Consider the following 15,554-nt stretch of genomic DNA (forward strand, 5'->3'; position numbering starts at 1 on the left):
CCCGTAATGCCCCGAGTAGTCGCGAACCACGCTACCGTAATGCCCCTAGTAGTCGCGAACCACGCTACCGTAATGACCCTAGTAGTCGCGATCCATGCTACCGTAATGCCCCGAGTAGTCGCGAACCACGCTTCCGTAATGCCCCTAGTAGTCGCGAACCAAGCTCCCGTAATGCCACGAGTAGTCGCGAACCATGCTCCCGTAATGCCCCGAGTAGTCGCGAACCACGCTCCTGTAATGCCCCTAGTAGTCGCGAACCACGCTCCCGTAATGCCCCTAGTAGTCGCGAACCACGCACCCCTAATGCCCCTAGTCGCGAACCACGCTACCGTAATGCCCCTAGTGGTCGCGAACAACGCTCCCGTAATGCCCCGAGTAGTCGCGAACCACGCTACCGTAATGCCCCTAGTAGTCGCGAACCACGCTACCGTAATGCCCCTAGTAGTCGCGAACCACGCTCACGTAATGCCCCGAGTAGTCGCGAACCACGCTCCCGTAATGCCCCTAGTAGCCGCGAACCACGCTCCCGTAATGCCCCGAGTAGTCGCGAACCACGCTCCCGTAATGCCCCGAGTAGTCGCGAACCACGCTACCGTAATGCCCCGAGTAGTCGCGAACCACGCTCCCGTAATGCCCCGAGTAGTCGCGACCCTTATTTAGGGCTGAGTCGACCCGGGAGAGGCCCACTGTTATTTGTCGGCATCACCATGCGCCAGCTTCTCCTACTGAAGGCGATGCGCGTGCGATCGGAGCAGTACGGTAGAGGTGCCGCTAGGAGCAGTCCACAACGCGCGGCGCTCCTGTTCCACGGTGTCTCTCTCTGTCTCACGTGGTGTCTCTGTCTCACGGGGTGTCTCTGTCTCACGTGGTGTCTCTCTCTGTCTCACGTGGTGTCTCTCTCTGTCTCACGTGGTGTCTCTGTCTGTCTCACGTGGTGTCTCTGTCTCACGTGGTGTCTCTGTCTCACGTGGTGTCTCTGTCTCACGTGGTGTCTCTCTGTCTCACGTGGTGTTTCTGTCTCACGTGGTGTCTCTGTCTGTCTCACGTGGTGTCTCTGTCTCACGTGGTGTCTCTCTCTGTCTCACGTGGTGTTTCTGTCTCACGTGGTGTCTCTGTCTGTCTCACGTGGTGTCTCTGTCTCACGTGGTGTCTCTCTCTGTCTCACGTGGTGTCTCTCTCTGTCTCACGTGGTGTCTCTCTCTGTCTCACGTGGTGTCTCTCTCTGTCTCACGTGGTGTCTCTCTCTGTCTCACGTGGTGTCTCTCTCTGTCTCACGTGGTGTCTCTGTCTGTCTCACGTGGTGTCTCTGTCTCACGTGGTCTCTCTGTCTCACGTGATGTCTCTCTCTGTCTCACGTGGTGTCTCTCTCTGTCTCACGTGGTGTCTCTGTCTCACGTGGTGTCTCTGTCTCACGTGGTGTCTCTCTCTGTCTCACGTGGTGTCTCTCTCTGTCTCACGTGGTGTCTCTGTCTCACGTGGTGTCTCTGTCTCACGTGGTGTCTCTCTGTCTCACGTGGTGTCTCTGTCTCACGTGGTGTCTCTGTCTCACGCGGTGTCTCTCTTTGTCTCACGTAGTGTCTCTGTCTCACGTGGTGTCTCTGTCTCATGTGGTGTCTCTGTCTCACGTGGTGTCTCTGTCTCACGTGGTGTCTCTCTCTGTCTCACGTGGTGTCTCTCTCTGTCTCACGTGGTGTCTCTGTCTCACGTGGTGTCTCTCTCTGTCTCACGTGGTGTCTCTCTCTGTCTCACGTGGTGTCTCTGTCTCACCTGGTGTCTCTCTCTGTCTCACGTGGTGTCTCTGTCTCACGTGGTGTCTCTCTCTGTCTCACGTGGTGTCTCTGTCTCACGTGGTGTCTCTCTCTGTCTCACGTGGTGTCTCTCTCTGTCTCACGTGGTGTCTCTGTCTCACGTGGTGTCTCTGTCTCACGTGGTGTCTCTGTCTCACGTGGTGTCTCTCTCTGTCTCACGTGGTGTCTCTCTCTGTCTCACGTGGTGTCTCTCTCTGTCTCACGTGGTGTCTCTCTCTGTCTCACGTGGTGTCTCTGTCTCACGTGGTGTCTCTGTCTCACGTGGTGTCTCTCTCTGTCTCAGTCTCACGTGGTGTCACTGTCTCACGTGGTGTCTCTCTCTGTCTCACGTGGTGTCTCTGTCTCACGTGGTGTCTCTGTCTCACGTGGTGTCTCACGTGGTGTCTCTCACTGTCTCACGGTGTATCTCTCCTGTCCCACGGTGTCTCTCTCTGTCTCTGTCTCACCTGGTGTCTCTCTCACGTGGTGTCTCTCTCTGTCTCTGTCTCACCTGGTGTCTTTGTCTCACCTGGTGTCTCTGTCTCATGTGGTGCCTCTCTCTCTCTCTGTCTCACGGTGTCTCTCTCTGTCTCTGTCTCACTTGGTGTCTCTGTCTCACGCGGTGTCTCTCACTGTCCCACGGTGTCTCTCTCTGTCTCTGTCTCACCTGGTGTCTCTCACTGTCTCACGTGGTGTCTCTCTCTGTCTCACGTGGTGTCTCTCTCTGTCTCACGTGGTGTCTCTCTCTGTCTCACGTGGTGTCTCTCTCTGTCTCACGTGGTGTCTCTCACTGTCTCACGGTGTCTCTCTCCTGTCCCAGGGTGTCTCTCTCTGTCTCTGTCTCACGTGGTGTCTCTCTCACGTGGTGTCTCTCTCTGTCTCTGTCTCACCTGGTGTCTCTGTCTCACCTGGTGTCTCTGTCTCATGTGGTGTCTCGCTCTCTCTCTGTCTCACGGTGTCTCTCTCTGTCTCTGTCTCACGTGGTGTCTCTGTCTCACGCGGTGTCTCTCTCTGTCTCACGTGGTGTCTCTGTCTCACGTGGTGTCTCTGTCTCACGTGGTGTCTCACGTGGTTTCTCTGTCTCACGGTGTCTCTCTCCTGTCCCACGGTGTCTCTCTCTGTCTCTGTCTCACCTGGTGTCTCTGTCTCACGTGGTGTCTCTCTCTGTCTCTGTCTCACCTGGTGTCTTTGTCTCACCTGGTGTCTCTCTCTGTCTCACGTGGTGTCTCTCTCTCTCTGTCTCACGCGGTGTCTCTCTCAAGTGGTGTCTCTCTCTCTGTCTCACCTGGTGTCTCTGTCTCACCTGGTGTCTCTGTCTCATGTGGTGTCTCTCTCTCTGTCTCACGTGGTGTCTCTCTCCTGCCTCACGGTGTCTCTCTCCTTTCCCACGGTGTCTCTCTCTATCTCTGTCTCACCTGGTGTCTCTCACTGTCTCACGTGGTGTCTCTCTCACGTGGTGTCTCTCTCGGTGTCTCTTTCCTGCCCCACGGTGTCTCTGTCTCACGTGGTGTCTCTCTCTGTCTCACGTGGTGTCTCTCTCCTGTCTCACGTGGTGTCTCTCTCTGTCTCACCTGGTGTCTCTCTCTGTCTCTGTCTCACGTGGCGTCTCTGTCTCACCTGGTGTCTCTGTCTCACCTGGTGTCTCTGTCTCATGTGGTGTCTCTCTCTATCTCTGTCTCACGGTGTCTCTCTCTATCTTACGTGGTGTCTCTCACTGTCTCACGGTGTCTCTCTCCTGTCCCACGGTGTCTCTCTCTGTCTCTGTCTCACCTGGTGTCTCTCTCTGTCTCTGTCTCACCTGGTGTCTCTGTCTCACCTGGTGTCTCTGTCTCACCTGGTGTCTCTGTCTCATGTGGTGTCTCTCTCTATCTCTGTCTCACGTGGTGTCTCTCTCTGTCTTACGTGGTGTCTCTCACTGTCTCACGGTGTCTCTCTCCTGTCCCACGGTGTCTGTCTCTGTCTCACGTGGTGTCTCTGTCTCACGTGGTGTCTTTCACTGTCTCACGGTGTCTCTCTCCTGTCCCACGGTGTCTCTCTCTGTCTCACGGTGTCTCTCTCTGTCTCACGTGGTGTCTCTCTCATGTGGTGTCTCTCTCTCTCTTTGTCTCACGGTGTCTCTCTCCTGTCCCACGGTGTCTCTGTCTCACGTGGTGTCTCTCTCTGTCTCACGTGGTGTCTCTCGCGGTGTCTCTCGCGGTGTCTCTCTCCTGTCCCACGGTGTCTCTCTCTGTCTCTGTCTCTCGCGGTGTCTTTCTATGTCTCACGTGGTGTCTCTCTCTCTGTCTCACGTGGTGTCTCTGTCTCACGTGGTGTCTCTCTCTCTGTCTCTCGCGGTGTCTCTCTCGTGGTGTCTCTCTCTGTCTCTGTCTCACGTGGTGTCTCTCTCTGTCTCAGGCGGTGTCTTTCTCTGTCTCACGCGGTGTCTCTCTCGTGGTGTCTCTCTCCTGTCTCACGGTGTCTCTCTCCTGTTCCACGGTGTCTCTCTCTGTCTTTGTCTCTCGCGGTGTCTCTCTCTGTCTCACGTGGTGTCTCTATCTCACGTGGTGTCTCTCTCTGTCTCTGTCTCACGTGGTGTCTCTCTCGTGGTGTCTCTCTCTGTCTCACGCGGTGTCTCTCTCGTGGTGTCTCTCTCTGTCTCACGTGGTGTCTCTGTCTCACGCGATGTCTCTCTCTGTCTCACGCGGTGTCTCTCTCGTGGTGTCTCTCTCTGTCTCTGTCTCTCGTGGTGTCTCTCTCTCTCTGTCTCACGCGGTCTCTCACGCAGTGTCTCTCTCTGTCTCTGTCTCACACGGTGTCTCTCTCTGTCTCACGCGGTGTCTCTCTCGCGGTGTCTCTCTCTGTCTCACGCGGTGTCTCTCTCGCGGTGTCTCTCTCTGTCTCACGCGGTGTCTCTCTCGCGGTGTCTCTCTCTGTCTCACGCGGTGTCTCTCTCGCGGTGTCTCTCTCTGTCTCACGCGGTGTCTCTCTCGCGGTGTGTCTCTCTTTGTCCCCCACACGAAGTTGGCGCGGGTCTGGTGAGCGCGGAGACACGGAAAGCAGTGAGTGGGACGCAGCACTCACCCCACTCACTACTACTCACCCCTACTCACCCTACTCACCCCTACTCACCCCCACTCACCACTACTCACCCTACTCACCACTACTCACCCCTACTCACCCTACTCACCCCTACTCACCCCCACTCACCCCCACTAAACCCCACTCACCACTACTCACCCCTACTCACCCTACTCACCCCCACTCACCACTACTCACCCCCACTCACCCTTACTCACCACTACTCACCCCCACTACCCCCACTCACCCCCACTCACCCCACTACCCCAACTCACCCCTACTCACCCCACTACCCCTACTCACCCTACTCACCCCCACTCACCACTACTCACCCCACTACCCCTACTTACCCTACTCACCCCCACTCACCCCACTACCCCAACTCACCCCTACTCACCCCACTACCCCTACTCACCCTACTCACCCCCACTCTCCACTACTCACCCCACTACCCCTACTTACCCTACTCGCCCCCACTCACCCCTACTCACCCTACTCACCCCTACTCACCCCCACTCACCCCATACTCACCCCCACTACCCCCACTCACCCCACTACCCTCACTCACCCCCACTCACCCTACTCACCCCCACTCACCCCTACTCACCCCCACTCCCCCCCGCACACCCCCACTACCCTCACTCACCCCCACTACCCCCACTCACCCCCACTCATCCCCTACTCACCCCCACTACCCCTACTCACCCCTACTCACCCCCACTCACCCCCACTCACCCCACTCACCCCACTCACCCCCACTTTCCTCACTCACCCCCACTACCCCCACTACCCCCACTACCCCCACTCACCCCTACTCACCCCCACATACCCCCACTCACCCCCACTACCCCCACTCACCCCCACTCACCCCCACTCACCCCTACCACCCCCACTCACCCCCACTACCCCCACTACCCCCACTCACCCCTACTCACCCACTCACCCCCACTACCCCCACTCACCCCCACTACCCCCACTACCCCCACTACCCCCGACCCCCACTACCCCTACTCACCCCCACTCACCCCCACTACCCCCACTCACCCCCACTCACCCCCACTACCCCCACTCACCCCCACTCACCCCTACTCACCCCCCCCACCCCCACTACCCCCACTCACCTCCACTACCCCCACTCACCCCCACTCACCCCCGCTCACCCCACTACCCCCACTCACCCCCACTCATCCCCTACTCACCCCCACTACCCCTACTCACCCCTACTCACCCCCACTCACCCCCACTCACCCCACTCACCCCACTCACCCCCACTTTCCTCACTCACCCCCACTACCCCCACTCACCCCCACTCACCCCCACTACCCCCACTCACCCCCACTACCCCCACTCACCTCACGTGAGTCAACGGGCCATTAAGGCTGCGTGTCTCTGTGTGGCCGTGTCTCTGTGTGGCCGTGTCTCTGTGTCTCTGTGTGGCCGTGTCTCTGTGTGGCCGTGTCTCTGTGTGGCCGTGTCTCTGTGTGGCCGTGTCTCTGTGTGGCCGTGTCTCTGTGTGGCCGTGTCTCTGTGTGGCCGTGTCTCTGTGTGGCCGTGTCTCTGTGTGGCCGTGTCTCTGTGTGGCCGTGTCTCTGTGTGGCCGTGTCTCTGTGTGGCCGTGTCTCTGTGTGGCCGTGTCTCTGTGTGGCCGTGTCTCTGTGTGGCCGTGTCTCTGTGTGGCCGTGTCTCTGTGTGGCCGTGTCTCTGTGTGGCCGTGTCTCTGTGTGGCCGTGTCTCTGTGTGGCCGTGTCTCTGTGTGGCCGTGTCTCTGTGTCTCTGTGTGGCCGTGTTTCTGTGTCTCTGTGTTGCCGTGTCTCTGTATCTCTGTGTGGCCGTGTCTCTGTGTCTGTGTGGCCGTGTGTCTGTGTCTCTGTGTGGCCGTGTCTCTGTGTCTCTGTGTGGCCGTGTCTCTGTGTCTCTGTGTGGCCGTGTCTCTGTGTCTCTGCGTCTCTGTGTGGCCGTGTCTCTGCGTCTCTGTGTGGCCGTGTCTCTGTGTCTCTGTGTGGCCGTGTCTCTGTGTGGCCGTGTCTCTGTGTGGCCGTGTCTCTGTGTGGCCGTGTCTCTGTGTCTCTGCGTCTTTGTGTGGCCGTGTCTCTGTGTCTCTGTGTGGCCGTGTCTCTGTGTGTGTGGCCGTGTCTCTGCGTCTCTGCCTCTGTGTGGCCGTGTCTCTGTGTGGCCGTGTCTCTGTGTCTGTGTCTGGCCGTGTCTCTGTGTCTCTGTGTGGCTGTGTCTCTGTGTGGCCGTGTCTTTGTGTCTCTGTGTGGCCGTGTCTCTGTGTCTCTGTGTCTCTGTGTGGCCGTGTCTCTGTGTCTCTGTTTGGCCATGTCTCTGTGTCTCTGTGTGGCCGTGTCTCTGTGTCTCTGTGTGGCCGTGTCTCTGTGTCTCTGTTTGGCCGTGTCTCTGTGTCTCTGTGAGGCTGTGTCTCTGTGTCTGTGTGTGGCCGTGTCTCTGTGTCTCTGTTTGGACGTGTCTCTGTGTCTCTGTGTGGCCGTGTCTCTGTGTCTCTGTTTGGCCGTGTCTCTGTGTCTCTGTGGCCGTGTCTCTGTGTCTCTGTGTGGCCGTGTCTCTGTGTCTATGTGTGGCCGTGTCTCTATGTCTCTGTTTGGCCGTGTCTCTGTGTCTCTGTTTGGCCGTGTCTCTGTGTCTCTGTGTGGCCGTGTCTCTGTGTCTCTGTTTGGCCGTGTCTCTGTGTCTCTGTTTGGCCGTGTCTCTGTGTCTCTGTGTCTCTGTGTGGCCGTGTCTGTGTGGCCGTGTCTCTGTGTCTCTGTGTGGCCGTGTCTCTCTGTCTCTGTTTGGCCGTGTCTCTGTGTCTCTGTGTGGCCGTGTCTCTGTGTCTCTGTTTGGCCGTGTCTCTGTGTGGCCGTGTCTCTGTGTCTCTGTGTGGCCGTGTCTCTGTGTCTCTGTTTGGCCGTGTCACGTGGTAGAAGTAGGAGGAGGCTTCTTAGTTCCATGGCGTAAGTATGAATGATTAACTGTGAATAACCCAACCAACGATCGATATCCATGGTACTGTAAATTAAAACATTAACCCCATCCCCGCATCTGATCTCCGCACCTGATTGCCTCTCGGTTGACGACTTCACGTTCACACCCCGCATCTATTTCAACAGCAGCAGGAGGAGGATTTCTCCACAAGTCTCGCTGTCGCCTGACGATGATGGTTGTTGTTGCTGGTTGTTGTTGTAATCACCGGCGAAACGTCACCGGCTCCTCGAATTGTGTCGCTGTGGGTGTCACTCTCCCCAACGCGCAACAACGGGATAAGTGCTGAGCCAGTAACGAATTGTGCAAGGGTTTGTTAACGTGACAAACCCTTAGCTGGTTGTTGTCTGTGTCACGTGGTGGTGGCGAGTTTAGCGACGACACAACATGTATATATTTACGCGATCTAACCCAACAAAAACTTACTAATTGGCTGTGTCAGGTGGTGGTGGCGGGTTTAGCGACGACACAACATTTATATATTTTGCGCGATCTAAACCCAACAAAAACTTACTAATTGGCTGTGTCAGGTGATGGTTGCGGGTTTAGCGACGACACACCATTTATATATTTACGCGATCTAAACCCAATAGCAAAAAAACCTTTTGTCGTGGACTTCATGCTCCCTCCCAGATCGGACGAGAGTGCGAGAGAGTCGGGGAATGGGCGAGCGGGTAATCTATGTACGTACGCGCAGTTACTCGACTTACGAACACGACTCGTTCCTGAGACCCGTTCGTAAGTCGGAACACAGCAAATGTGTTTAAATGCCCAGAGGGTCGGTGTCAGGATGAAGTGCGTTACGGCTCAGCAAAGAGGAGCCTCGTTGAAATCGTAAATAAGGAGAAATGTTGCGCGCTTGCACGTCACGCTGTCAAAATAAAATAGTGCACGGTAAATAAAACGTAACATAAAAGTAACATAAATAGAAAAAAGATCGGTTAATAATTCACTTAGCTTGGGTCCTGATGCTGCTGACTCGCTCGTCGGAAGGGGAGCAATGAGTCGCCGCAAGTGCGCACACAGACACACACAGACTCACACACTAACATACACACACACAGACACACTAACATACACACACAGACACACACAGACACACACACACAGACACACAGATACACAAAGACAAATATCCCCCGTATAGCCTTAACAGACTGTAGGGGCACGTGCTGTTAGCAAGCACCTATGAAGGCCAGAACGGCACACGAGGGGGTGGGTGGCCAGCACCACGCCCGGCCGCTTTTGTCTCCCCAGTGGCAATGTTTACACACCGCACCAGGTACTCAATTGAGGCTGAGTCGACCTAGGGGAGGCCCAGGACCGGTTCAGATAATCGTCACTGGTGTTGGCCGTGAGCGGGAATCGAACCGCTCACGGCCAACACCAGTGACACACACAGACACACACACACAGACATACACAGACTCAGACACACAGATACACACACACACACACACCGGTGTAGTGCTGTACTAGTGTAATGACGACTAGACACACTTCTCTTGACATGGCACTTTATGGAAGACACGTTCACTTGACATCAGGCGGAGATCCCCACCGCAACAGCCCCGAGTCTTTCGCGCATCTCCCTTTTATATACCAACACGAGGCCACGCCCCCCTTCTCGATCATTCTCGCTGACTGGACGCTCCCTCTACCGGCAGACTCCACCGTGCTCTTCCGTCACCTGACCACGCTCCCTTCTCGAACATTCCCGTAGCCACCAGTCCCTTCGCACTGACAACTGGCTTCCCTGTCATTACCTCCCGTGGCCACTAGTGCACTCGTACTGACAACTGACTCCCCTGCCATTACCTCCCGTGGCCACTAGTCCCCTCACACCGCATGCAGGTTCTATTGTCATTACACGAGTAACGAATTTGGCACATTTTAATTACGTGACAAACCTTACTAATTTCGCTGTGTCGGGTGATGGCGGTTTTAACGACACGTGTATATTTATGGAATTAGCAACTTCCACGACACGTCATATAGAGGGTACTTCTTCTTTATTACTCTCGCTGGGCACAACACAGGCCAACACTGGTTCTTCGTCCCACTGAATGTAGCTCTAGGCAATAACTCCTCTACGGGCAACACGCACAGCCGATCACTCGGCGTGGTCCCCTCGTCATCGTCTCGCGCCGCTGGCTGGCGGCGTGACGATGATGGCGGCGATGGAACCCACGCGGGAGATCTTCCACGTGGCCGGACGACGGAGAGAGATGTCGGTGAACAGCGACACAGCCAGGACCCAGGACCACACCCACGAGCCCCGGGTCCGCTCCCCCTTATATCCCCCCAGGCGTGGCTAGGCCCCGCCTCCGGCCACGCCCTCTCGTGGAGCCTTCCAGCAGGTTACACGAGAGGGCGTGGCCGGAGGCGTGGATAGGCCCCGCCTCTGGCCACGCCCTCTCGTGGAACCTTCCAGCAGGTTTCCAGAGCATCTCGGCTAGCCCCACCTGTTACCTTTGCCCCAGATGCACCTCCTTCTCTGATTGGTTGTTACCTCTGTGGCCGTACCCGCGAATCCCTTCCCAGGCCAGCAGGTGTCACCCTGTCATTACATCTACACAATCTAACCCAAAAACCTCGATTATGGATATTGGTCGCGGGAGCGTCAAGAGACGCGTTGAACTGTGATTGTGTTTTAAAGCGCTGTGTGCGAGGCCTTGTGCGAATGGCGCCATGTGCAAAACATGAGTTTGGAAAAATACGAAAAGGTATATAAGTTGCGTTAAGATGTTCAAACACCAAATAGAAACATTTTGCAAGGAATCAACCACTGCATTAGCCACACACGGAACTCGGTAAACGCGCTTGTTTGGATCATCAGCTGCTGCGCCTCTTGTCCTACTTCGAACAGCCCCAGGGCCCGGTGGCTCGCCAAGCTCCAGACTTACTAAACTAACACAATTATTTTTTTGTATTTCACCAGCTCAGGGCCCACCATTGAGCTGCTGTGTACTATTCAGAAGCGACCTGGCCATCACAAATGATAGCTCGAACAAGTGGCTTATCACGTGGACGTTTATAGCGGCCAAATCGCCATGAGGGAGACAAAGGCGGCCGGGCGTGGTGCTGGCCACCCACCCCCCTCGCGTGCCGTGCCGGCCTTCGTAGGAGCTACGCGCAAATAGCACTTGCCCCGACGGTCTGTTGAAGGCTACACGGGGGATCTTTGTGCGTCGTTCCCTTAACCCCCCACCCCCACGCACTCGCTGGACCGTGCTGCCCCTTCCCTTCTGCCTTCCACCACCTCAGAACTTCTCTCGGACGTCTCGGCGTGCACGAGGGGAGCGGTGACTCTGGCTCCCGGGTTCCCTGTGCCCTCGGTGCTGCCTAGTGCCATCCCAGTCCTGGCAGGACCTCCGCAGCCTGGCCCACACAGGGCCCACTGACTGGACCCGGGACCAGGACCGGACTACACCGGACTGGACTGGACCAGACCGGGACCAGAACTGACCGGGACCAGAGCCCGGGACCAGGACTGGACCAGACGTGACCGGACCAGGAACCAGACAGAACTGAGACCAGGACTGGACTGGGACCGGCATGGGGACCGGGACCCAGGGCAGACAGGAACAGGACCAGGTCCGGACCGTCCCGGACCCGCTTGGCGTCCGGGAGCTGTAAACATCCACGACTGGAAGCTGCCCCACTGTGGCCACGCGGCTTTCAGTCCGGTGTTTACGGCTCCCGCCAGCCCCTCCCTGCCTGCAGCGGGGGACCCCAGCCAAGTTCAACCTCCCAGCGACAAACGGCGGTGGTGTCGGCGGCGGTGATGCTGAACGGTGGTGGTGCTGAACGGTGGTGGTGGTGTCGGCGGCGGTGGTGTCGGCGGCGGTGCTGAACGGTGGTGGTGCTGAACGGTGGTGGTGTCGGCGGCAGTGATGCTGAACGGTGGTGGTGTCGGCGGCGGTGGTGTCAGCGGCGGTGGTGTCGGCGGTGATGCTGAACGGTGGTGGTGCTGAACGGTGGTGGTGGTGTCGGCGGTGGTGCTGAACGGTGGTGGTGCTGAACGGTGGTGGTGGTGGTGTCGGCGGCGGTGGTGCTGAACGGTGGTGGTGGTGTGCGTGAGTTGGGAGTGGCGGTGCAGCGGTTAGCGCCACACTGCGCTTCGAACGCGGAGATTCCCGCTCACGGCCAACACCGGTGGCGGTTATCTGAACCGGTCCATGGCCTCCCCTAGGTCGACTCAAATGAGTACCTGGTGCGGTGTGTAGTAAACATCGCCACTGGGGAGACAAAGGCGGCCAGGCGTGGTGTTGGCCATCCATCCCCTCGTGTAAAATGCCGGGCTTCATAGGTACTCACAAACAGCACTTGCCCCAACAGTCTCTTACAGACGATATGGGGGATCTTTGTTTTGGTGTTCGTGATGGTGGCGTTGGTGGTGTCTATAGTGGCGGTGTGCGTGGTGTTGTTGGCGGTGTGCGTGGTGGCGGTGTGCGTGGTGACGGTGTTGGTGACGGTGTGCGTGATGACGGTGTGCGTGGTGACGGTGTTGGTGACGGTGTGCGTGGTGACGGTGTGCGTGGTGACGGTGTTGGTGACGGTGTGCGTGGTGGCGGTGTGCGCGGTGGTGGTGTGTGTAGTGATGGTGTGCATGGTGACGGTGTTGGTGACGGTGTTGGTGACGGTGTGCGTGGTGGTGGTGTGCGTGGTGGTGGTGTGCGTGGTGACGGTGTGACTACCTCGCCTGGTACGCAGGAGGTCGTGGGTTCCATGCCGACTCTGACAATGCCTGCTGCTGTATATTTGGAGTTTGCGTTTCTCTTTCTCATCATCACGGTGGCTAGGAGATGTTAACTACCTCGCCTGGTATACAGGAGGTCGTGGGTTCGATCCCGACCCTGACGCCTGCTGCTGCTGCTGTATATTTGGAGTTTGCGGTGTCTCTCCCCGTGGTCACCGCATGGATTTTTCTCCGGGTCCTCCGGTTCCCCCCCCCCACTCCACATTTAGAATCAACGTCACCACGCGTTGAAGAGTATCTGGCTGCTGATAAACATTTTCACGCGACGACGATGATGATGGTGGTGGTGATGGTGGTAAGCCGCCACCACTTCGTTGCGCTATGCTTTGCGATGGCCAGGGTCGCTTCTGAACGAGAGCGAGATCGCGCGATAGCTCAGTGATGGGCCTGAAATCTGGTAGACATCAAGATATGTCGTTTTCACGTCGCCCACTATGGGAGCCGACTCAACCGCTTCCCCGTCCCCGTCGTCGCTTCGATCGCTCGGCGCGATGACGAGCCACGCACACACACACAGACTCACACACACACAAAGACTCACACACACAGACTCACAAAGATCAAAGACAGACTCACACACACAGACTCACAACAACAACCGCCATTCGCCACTAAGTGGCGGTGACGTCACCACGACGCTTGTGCCAGGCTATGTGCACCCTGAGGCCACGTGAAGTGTCGAACGCCCGCTGGCAGGAGGTCACGGGGCAGATCCAGGTGCCACGGGTCGACTGACTGAGATGACTGGCTGATGCACCACCTGTGCCCCCTACTGTGCCAACCTGCTGTGCTTTAGCCACCCGGCGCTCCGCTCGTTGTTGTGAGCGTCGCTCCTCTGCCCTCCGTTGTTGTTGGAGGGCGACTGCCTCCAACTGTCCAGTAGCGTCCTTCACGAGCCTCCTCCACAGAGGCCGATCTTGACACCGCTGGTACCAGTCATCGGCAAGTCCACTCAGCTCCACGTCTTCCTGTACCACATAACTCCATCTCTTCTCTAGCCCGTGCCGCGCCCGCTTAGCCCCCTCAATCCCCTCAATCCGGCCAAACAAAGCTGTTTCGGCATGCGGTGGCTGGGCATGCGGGCTACATGACCCAGCCATCGCAGCCTTCCCCGCTGGAGGAGCTCACCGATGGGACCTTGCCCAGATCTTTCAAGGATTTGTGAGCTCCTCACACAATCCAGTCTGGTTAAACTCAGGATGGATCGTAGGCAGGCCAGTCTAAATGTTTTTAACCGGCGAAGATGTTCCATTAGGGGGGTCCACGTTTCGCAAGCGTAGAGAAGGGAGGGAATGACCGTGGCCGAGAAGACCTGAAGCTTAGTGCGGAGCGAAAGACATGGTAGCTTCCACACAGCGTTACGCAACCGATGAAAAGATATTGCCGCTCGACTGATTCGAAGTGAGACCTCTGCTGTTAAACTGGAGCCGGTCATAAACACACTGCCCAGGTATGGGAAACTCTCCACTCTCTCCACAACTGCCCCATCACCGATTGGGAGTTGTGGGGGTGGAGTGTCCGATGGTACAAAATACCCAGGCAGGTGCTTAGTTTTGGTGGGGCTGATGGTAAGGCCCCACCTCTTAGTGGCACGCTCCAGTCTCAGCAGCAGCGTCTCCAACTCCTCCTCTGAATGAGCAGCTATTACCAAATCATCAGCATACATAACGTGGTTGAGCAATAGGGAGCCATCCCTTGACCGCACCCAGGCATCGATCAGCCTCCCATTATATCTGTACCATATGGAGATTCCCCCGGTACAGCTATTGAAGGCTTCACGAACTACGTGGTCAAAATAGATGTTAAATAATGTGGGAGCCAGAGGACATCCCTGTCGCACCCCAAGGTGTACAGGGAATGGCTCTGACTCCCGGCCACGTAGTTTTACCCGGGCCCGCTCACCATCATGAAGGTCCTTAATGATCGTGAGCAGAGGGTCAGGTACTCCAAAAGCACGAAGAACAACCCAGAGCCCAGGCCTACTGATGGTATCATAGGCCTTGACCAGGTCAATAAAGCAGAGATGTAGGTCTTGTTGGAATTCCCTACACCTCTGCTGTAGTAGACGGACAGAAAATATGGCATCTGTGCAGGACCGCCCTTTCCTGAAACCGCATTGGGGCTCAGCAAGCCTCTCCTCAGCGTGCCTAGCAAGGCGATGTTGAATAATCCTTGCCAGGACCTTTCCCGACACACTGAGGAGTGAGATGCCCCTGTAGTTGTTACAGTCTGTGCGGTCCCCCTTCTTAAAAAGGGGGACCACCAGGGCATCCTTCCAATCCTGCGGAACCCGTCCAGTGGTCCAGACTGTTGTTATGATGTCATATAGGGCAGTCTGTGGACAAACGCCGCCATCCCTCAGCATTTCGCTTGGGAGATCATCTCTGCCCGCTCCCTTTCCTGGTCTCAGACTCCGGATCGCCTTCAGTACTTCCTCAACAGATGGCACCTCAGCCAGCCACTCACAGGGGTTGACTTCTTCCAATATTTGAGGCACCGCAGCCTCAGCAGGGTCATCCTCACTTTGTGCCACGATGTTTTCCTGGCTGAGGGAAGTTCTCTCCCCCAGGACCTCACAGAAATGCCCAGCAAATCTGCAAACCTGTTCCTGGGGGTCGGAGATTGGGTCACCGTTTTTTCCCCTAATGATGGTAATAGGTGTGGCGCTGCAGATTATTTTGTTAAATAGAGATTTGTGATCACGGGCCACTGAGGCAGACTCCATCTCCTCAGCAACCCGCGACCACCACCCATCCTTGCAGCGCCTCACGGCTCTCCGAACCTCCGAGCGAAGGCTGCGGTAAGCCTCCTCATTCTCTGACGTGGGATTCTGTAGCCGATGACAGTGGGCCTGTCACTTTTTCTCAACCATCCTGAACACCTCCTCTGTCAGCCAGGGTCTCTGGGGAGGTCTGGACCGCGTACCCAAAGCAGCCATTGCAGCTGCATGAGTCACAGTCCTAAACCTC

The 15,554-nt window shown here is 56.9% G+C and overlaps 1 protein-coding gene across 2 annotated transcripts; it reads left to right on the forward strand.

The window, feature by feature from the left end:
- The first annotated feature begins 1,124 nt into the window (after positions 1-1,124).
- On the forward strand, positions 1,125-14,140 carry LOC116957814 (uncharacterized). 2 transcript variants are annotated; one of them, XM_076073868.1, is made up of 3 exons: positions 1,366-4,262; positions 4,788-4,825; positions 11,091-14,140. In XM_076073868.1, exons 1-2 carry the CDS (start codon positions 2,712-2,714, stop codon positions 4,803-4,805), a joined length of 1,569 nt encoding a protein of 522 aa, XP_075929983.1. In that variant the 5' UTR covers positions 1,366-2,711; the 3' UTR covers positions 4,806-4,825; positions 11,091-14,140. The 2 variants fall into 2 exon arrangements, with proteins under 2 accessions (XP_075929982.1, XP_075929983.1); XM_076073867.1 differs by having other exon boundaries at positions 1,125-4,825.
- The last annotated feature ends 1,414 nt before the right edge of the window (positions 14,141-15,554 follow it).

This window comes from Petromyzon marinus, chromosome 43 (genome assembly GCF_048934315.1).
Source record: "Petromyzon marinus isolate PM22_M1 ecotype Great Lakes invasive population chromosome 43, UKy_Petmar_22M1.pri1.0, whole genome shotgun sequence".
NCBI classification, from domain to species: Eukaryota; Metazoa; Chordata; class Hyperoartia; order Petromyzontiformes; family Petromyzontidae; genus Petromyzon; species Petromyzon marinus.